The 7,500-nt window shown below is 50.9% G+C and overlaps 1 protein-coding gene across 2 annotated transcripts in view; it reads left to right on the top strand.

Annotated features, from left to right (window-relative positions):
- Nucleotides 1–7,500, top strand: part of sgk1 (serum/glucocorticoid regulated kinase 1) — a 335,423-nt gene that overhangs the window by 324,320 nt on the left and 3,603 nt on the right. For both annotated transcript variants that reach the window (XM_052524603.1, XM_052524604.1), the window contains exon 10: nt 3,339–3,494. In XM_052524603.1, coding sequence (XP_052380563.1) covers nt 3,339–3,494 — 156 coding nt within the window. The remainder of the gene's footprint in view (nt 1–3,338; nt 3,495–7,500) is intronic.

Raw genomic sequence — 7,500 nt, 5'->3', positions numbered from 1 at the left:
ATTCTACTAACAGGTTATTCCCCTAACAGGTTATTCCCCTAACAGGTTATTCCCCTAACAGTTTATTTCCCCCTGACAGTTTATTCCCCCTAACAGGTTATTCTACTAACAGGTTATTTCCCTAACAGGTTATTTCCCTAACAGGTTATTCTACTAACAGGTTATTCCCCTAACAGGTTATTCCCCAAACAGGTTATTCCCCTAACAGGTTATTCCCACTAACAGGTTATTCCCCCTAACAGGTTATTCCCCTAACAGGTTATTCCCCTAACAGGTTATTTCCACTAACAGGTTATTCTACTAACAGGTTATTCCCACTAACAGGTTATTCCCACTAACAGGTTATTCTACTAACAGGTTATTCCCCTAACAGGTTATTCTACTAACAGGTTATTCCCACTAACAGGTTATTCCCACTAACAGGTTATTCTATTAACAGGTTATTCCCCTAACAGGTTATTCCCACTAACAGGTTATTCCCCTAACAGGTTATTCCCACTAACAGGTTATTCCCACTCACAGGTTATTCTACTAACAGGTTATTCTACTAACAGGTTATTACCTAACAGGTTATTCCCCTAACAGGTTATTCTACTAACAGGTTATTCTACTAACAGGTTATTCTACTAACAGGTTATTACCCTAACAGGTTATTCCCCTAACAGGTTATTCTACTAACAGGTTATTCCCCTAACAGGTTATTCCCCTAACAGGTTATTCCCTGAACAGGTTATTATACTAACAGGTTATTCCCACTAACAGGTTATTCCCACTAACAGGTTATTCTACTAACAGGTTATTCCCTAACAGGTTATTCCCCGAACAGGTTATTCTACTAACAGGTTATTACCCTAACAGGTTATTCCCACTAACAGGTTATTCCCCTAACAGGTTATTCCCCTAACAGGTTATTCTACTAACAGGTTATTCCCCTAACAGGTTATTCTACTAACAGGTTATTCCCCTAACAGGTTATTCTACTAACAGGTTATTCCCTAACAGGTTATTCCCTGAACAGGTTATTCTACTAACAGGTTATTCCCACTAACAGGTTATTCCCTAACAGGTTATTCCCCTAACAGGTTATTCCCTAACAGGTTATTCTACTAACAGGTTATTCCCTAACAGGTTATTCCCACTAACAGGTTATTCCCACTAACAGGTTATTCCCCTAACAGGTTATTCCCCTAACAGGTTATTCCCTAACAGGTTATTCCCTGAACAGGTTATTCTACTAACAGGTTATTCCCCTAACAGGTTATTCTACTAACAGGTTATTCTACTAACAGGTTATTCCCCTAACAGGTTATTCCCACTAACAGGTTATTCTACTAACAGGTTATTCCCCCTAACAGGTTATTCTACTAACAGGTTATTCCCTAACAGGTTATTCTACTAACAGGTTATTCCCCTAACAGGTTATTCCCACTAACAGGTTATTCTACTAACAGGTTATTCTACTAACAGGTTATTCTACTAACAGGTTATTCCCCTAACAGGTTATTCCCCTAACAGGTTATTCTACTAACAGGTTATTCCCCTAACAGGTTATTCCCACTAACAGGTTATTCCCACTAACAGGTTATTCTACTAACAGGTTATTCCCCTAACAGGTTATTCCACTAACAGGTTATTCCCCTAACAGGTTATTCTACTAACAGGTTATTCCCACTAACAGGTTATTCCCACTAACAGGTTATTCCCCTAACAGGTTATTCCCCTAACAGGTTATTCCCCCTAACAGGTTATTCCCCTAACAGGTTATTCTACTAACAGGTTATTCCCCCTAACAGGTTATTCCCCTAACAGGTTATTCTACTAACAGGTTATTCCCACTAACAGGTTATTCCCCTAACAGGTTATTCTACTAACAGGTTATTCCCCTAACAGGTTATTCTACTAACAGGTTATTCCCTAACAGGTTATTCCCTGAACAGGTTATTCTACTAACAGGTTATTCCCACTAACAGGTTATTCCCCTAACAGGTTATTCCCCTAACAGGTTATTCCCTGAACAGGTTATTCTACTAACAGGTTATTCCCCTAACAGGTTATTCCCACTAACAGGTTATTCCCACTAACAGGTTATTCCCACTAACAGGTTATTCTACTAACAGGTTATTCCCTAACAGGTTATTCCCCGAACAGGTTATTCTACTAACAGGTTATTCCCACTAACAGGTTATTCCCCTAACAGGTTATTCCCCTAACAGGTTATTCTACTAACAGGTTATTCCCGTAACAGGTTATTCTACTAACAGGTTATTCCCCCTAACAGGTTATTCTACTAACAGGTTATTCCCCCTAACAGGTTATTCTACTAACAGGTTATTCCCCTAACAGGTTATTCCCCCTAACAGGTTATTCTACTAACAGGTTATTCTACTAACAGGTTATTCTACTAACAGGTTATTCCCCTAACAGGTTATTCCCCTAACAGGTTATTCTACTAACAGGTTATTCCCCTAACAGGTTATTCCCACTAACAGGTTATTCCCCTAACAGGTTATTCTACTAACAGGTTATTCTCCTAACAGGTTATTCCACTAACAGGTTATTCCCCTAACAGGTTATTCCCACTAACAGGTTATTCCACTAACAGGTTATTCTACTAACAGGTTATTCCCCTAACAGGTTATTCCCCTAACAGGTTATTCCCCTAACAGGTTATTCCCTAACAGGTTATTCCCCTAACAGGTTATTCCACTAACAGGTTATTCCCCTAACAGGTTATTCCCACTAACAGGTTATTCCACTAACAGGTTATTCTACTAACAGGTTATTCTACTAACAGGTTATTCCCCTAACAGGTTATTCCCCTAACAGGTTATTCCCCTAACAGGTTATTCCCCTAACAGGTTATTCCCCTAACAGGTTATTCCCCTAACAGGTTATTCTACTAACAGGTTATTCCCCCTAACAGGTTATTCCCCCTAACAGGTTATTCCCTAACAGGTTATTCCCCTAACAGGTTATTCTACTAACAGGTTATTCTACTAACAGGTTATTCCCCCTAACAGGTTATTCCCTAACAGGTTATTCCCCCTAACAGGTTATTCTACTAACAGGTTATTCTACTAACAGGTTATTCCCCTAACAGGTTATTCCACTAACAGGTTATTCTACTAACAGGTTATTCCCCTAACAGCACAATAACTTGCATAAACTGGTACAATGTAGATAATATCCCCATAATCTATAACAGAGATATAAGTAGCACAATTTGTCTTCTATTTGTAGAGGACAAACATGTCCTGTTTCTATAAGAGCTTGATTTTTTTTGTTGTTTACAAAGTTTGTCAATATAGTGTCAGGTGTCTAACTGTGTCTCTCCTCAGCCTCCGTTCTACAGTCGTAACACAGCAGAGATGTACGACAAAATCCTGAACAAGCCCCTGCAGCTCAAACCCAACATCTCTAACGCTGCCAAGCACATACTGGAGGGACTGCTGCAGAAAGACCGCACACAACGACTGGGACACAGCCACGACTTTGTGAGTGTGTGTGTGTTTGAGAGAGAGGCGGGGAGTGTGTGTGTGTGTGTGTGTGTGTGTGTGTGTGTGTGTGTGTGTGTGTGTGTGTGTGTGTGTGTGTGTGTGTGTGTGTGTGTGTGTGTGTGTGTGTGTGTGTGTGTGTGTGTGTGTGTGTGTGTGAGAGAGAGGGGCAGGGGAGTGTGTGTGAGAGAGAGGCGGGGAGAGTGTGTGTGAGAGAGAGGCGGGAGAGTTTGTGTGAGAGAGAGGCGGGGAGAGGTGTGTGAGAGAGAGGCGGGGAGAGTGTGTGTGAGAAGAGGCGGGGAGAGTGTGTGAGAGAGAGGCGGGGAGTGTGTGTGAGGGCGGGGAGAGTGTGTGTGAGAGAGAGACGGGGAGTGTGTGTGAGAGAGAGGCGGGGAGAGTTGTGTGAGAGAGAGGCGGGGAGTGTGTGTGAGAGAGGCGGGGAGTGTGTGAGAGAGAGAGGCGGGGAGTGTGTGTGAGAGAGAGAGGCGGGGAGTGTGTGTGAGAGAGGCGGGGAGTGTGTGTGAGAGAGAGAGAGCGGGGAGTGTGTGTGAGAGAGAGGCGGGAGTGTGTGAGAGAGATTCTGTGTGTGAGAGAGAGAGGTGGGGAGTGTGTGTGAGAGAGGGCGGGGAGTGTGTGAGAGAGAGAGGCGGGGAGTGTGTGAGAGAGAGAGAGGCGGGGAGTGTGTGAGAGAGAGGCGGGGAGTGTGTGAGAGAGAGAGGCGGGGAGTGTGTGTGAGAGAGAGGGCGGGGAGTGTGTGTGAGAGAGAGAGGCGGGGAGTGTGTGTGAGAGAGAGAGGCGGGGAGTGTGTGTGAGAAGAGGCGGGGAGTGTGTGTGAAGAGAGAGAGGCGGGGAGTGTGTGTGAGAGAGAGAGGCGGGGAGTGTGTGTGAGAGAGAGAGGCGGGGAGTGTGTGAGAGAGAGAGGCGGGGAGTGTGTGTGAGAGAGAGGCGGGGAGTGTGTGTGAGAGAGAGGGGGGGAGTGTGTGTGAGAGAGAGGCGGGGAGTGTGTGTGAGAGAGAGAGGCGGGGAGTGTGTGTGAGAGAGAGAGGCGGGGAGTGTGTGTGAGAGAGAGAGGCGGGGAGTGTGTGTGAGAGAGAGAGGCGTGGAGTGTGTGAGAGAGAGAGGCGGGGAGTGTGTGAGAGAGAGGAGGGGAGTGTGTGTGAGAGAGAGAGGGGGGGAGTGTGTGTGAGAGAGAGAGGCGGGGAGTGTGTGAGAGAGAGAGGCGGGGAGTGTGTGTGAGAGAGAGAGGCGGGGAGTGTGTGAGAGAGAGAGGCGGGGAGTGTGTGTGAGAGAGAGAGGCGGGGAGTGTGTGTGAGAGAGAGAGGCGGGGAGTGTGTGTGAGAGAGAGAGGCGGGGAGTGTGTGTGAGAGAGAGGCGGGGAGTGTGTGAGAGAGAGACGGGGAGTGTGTGAGAGAGAGAGTGGGGGGAGTGTGTGTGAGAGAGAGAGGCGGGGAGTGTGTGTGAGAGAGAGGCGGGAGTGTGTGTGAGAGAGAGAGAGGCGGGGAGTGTGTGTGAGAGAGAGGCGGGGTGTGTGTGAGAGAGAGGCGGGGAGTGTGTGGAGAGAGTGTGTGTGAGAGAGAGGCGGGGAGTGTGTGAGAGAGAGAGGCGGGGAGTGTGTGTGAGAGAGAGGCGGGGAGTGTGTGAGAGGCGGGGAGTGTGTGTGAGAGAGGCGGGGAGTGTGTGTGAGAGAGAGAGGCGGGAGTGTGTGTGAGAGAGGGGGGTGTGTGTGTGTGAGAGAGAGAGGCGTGGAGTGTGTGTGAGAGAGAGAGGCGGGTGTGTGAGAGAGAGGCGGGGAGTGTGTGTGAGAGAGAGGCGGGGAGTGTGTGTGAGAGAGAGAGGAGGGGAGTGTGTGTGAGAGGCGGGGGAGTGTGTGTGAGAGAGAGGCGGGGAGTGTGTGTGAGAGAGAGGCGGGGAGTGTGTGTGAGAGAGAGAGGCGGGGAGTGTGTGTGAGAGAGAGAGGCGGGGAGTGTGTGTGAGAGAGAGAGGGGGGAGTGTGTGTGAGAGAGGCGGGGAGTGTGTGTGAGAGAGAGAGGCGGGGAGTGTGTGTGAGAGAGAGGCGGGGAGTGTGTGTGAGAGAGAGAGGGGGAGGTGTGTGAGAGAGAGAGGCGGGGAGTGTGTGAGAGAGAGCGGGGAGTGTGTGTGAGAGAGGCGGGGAGTGTGTGAGAGAGAGGCGGGGAGTGTGTGTGAGAGAGAGGGCGGGGAGTGTGTGTGAGAGAGAGAGGCGGGAGTGTGTGTGAGAGAGGCGGGGAGTGTGTGTGAGAGAGAGGCGGGGAGTGTGTGTGAGAGAGAGAGGGGAGTGTGTGTGAGAGAGAGAGGCGGGGAGTGTGTGTGAGAGAGAGAGGCGGGGAGTGTGTGTGAGAGAGAGAGAGGCGGGGAGTGTGTGTGAGAGAGAGGCGGGGAGTGTGTGTGTGAGAGAGAGAGGCGGGGAGTGTGTGTGAGAGAGAGGCGGGGAGTGTGTGTGAGAGGGGCGGGGAGTGTGTGTGAGAGAGAGAGAGAGGCGGGGAGTGTGTGTGAGAGAGAGCGGGGAGTGTGTGTGAGAGAGAGAGGCGGGGAGTGTGTGAGAGAGAGAGCGTGGAGTGTGTGTGAGAGAGAGAGGCGTGGGAGTGTGTGTGAGAGAGAGAGGCGGGGAGTGTGTGTGAGAGAGAGAGGAGGGGAGTGTGTGTGAGAGAGAGGAGGGAGTGTGTGTGAGAGAGAGGAGGGGGAGTGTGTGTGAGAGAGAGGCGGGGAGTGTGTGAGAGAGAGAGGCGGGAGTGTGTGTGAGAGAGAGAGGCGGGGAGTGTGTGAGAGAGAGAGGAGGGAGAGTGGAGTGTGTGTGAGAGAGAGAGGCGGGGAGTGTGTGTGAGAGAGAGAGGCGGGGAGTGTGTGTGAGAGAGAGAGGGGAGTGTGTGTGAGAGAGAGGGGGGGGAGTGTGTGTGAGAGGCGGGAGTGTGTGTGAGAGAGAGGCGGGGAGTGTGTGTGAGAGAGGGCGGGAGTGTGTGTGAGAGAGAGAGGCGGGGAGTGTGTGTGAGAGAGAGGCGGGGAGTGTGTGTGAGAGAGAGAGGCGGGGAGAGAGAGAGGCGGGGAGTGTGTGAGAGAGAGAGGCGGGGAGTGTGTGTGAGAGAGAGAGGCGGGGAGTGTGTGAGAGAGAGAGAGTGTGTGTGAGAGAGAGAGGCGGGGAGTGTGTGTGAGAGAGGCGGGGAGTGTGTGTGAGAGAGAGGCGGGGAGTGTGTGAGAGAGTGTGTGTGAGAGAGAGAGGCGGGGAGTGTGTGTGAGAGAGAGGCGGGGAGTGTGTGTGAGAGAGAGGCGGGGAGTGTGTGTGAGAGAGAGAGGCGGGAGTGTGTGTGAGAGAGAGAGGCGGGGAGTGTGTGTGAGAGAGAGAGGAGAGGAGTGTGTGAGAGAGAGAGGAGGGGAGTGTGTGTGAGAGAGAGAGGGGGAGTGTGTGTGAGAGAGAGAGGCGGGGAGTGTGTGTGAGAGAGAGGCGTGGAGTGTGTGTGAGAGAGAGAGGCGGGGAGTGTGTGTGAGAGAGAGAGGCGGGGAGTGTGTGTGAGAGAGGGGGAGTGTGTGTGAGAGAGAGAGGGGGGAGTGTGTGTGAGAGAGAGAGGCGGGGAGTGTGTGTGAGAGAGAGAGGCGGGGGAGTGTGTGTGAGAGAGAGGCGGGGAGAGTGTGTGTGAGAGAGGCGGGGAGTGTGTGAGAGAGAGGCGGGGAGTGTGTGAGAGAGAGAGGCGGGGAGTGTGTGTGAGAGAGAGAGGCGGGGAGTGTGTGTGAGAGAGAGAGGGGGGAGTGTGTGTGTGAGAGAGAGAGCGGGGAGTGTGTGTGAGAGAGAGAGGAGGGGAGGTGTGTGTGAGAGAGAGGGAGGGGAGTGTGTGAGAGAGAGAGGCGGGGAGTGTGTGAGAGAGAGAGGCGGGGAGTGTGTGAGAGAGAGAGGCGGGGAGTGTGTGTGAGAGAGAGGGCGGGGAGTGTGTGTGAGAGAGAGAGGCGGGGAGTGTGTGTGAGAGAGAGAGGCGGGGAGGTGGAGAGAGAGAGGCGGGGA

Source organism: Oncorhynchus keta, chromosome 8, assembly GCF_023373465.1.
Source record: "Oncorhynchus keta strain PuntledgeMale-10-30-2019 chromosome 8, Oket_V2, whole genome shotgun sequence".
In the NCBI taxonomy this organism is placed as follows: Eukaryota; Metazoa; Chordata; class Actinopteri; order Salmoniformes; family Salmonidae; genus Oncorhynchus; species Oncorhynchus keta.
The sequence above is the reverse complement of the archived record's forward strand: the minus strand, read 5'-3'. Positions and strand labels throughout refer to the sequence as shown.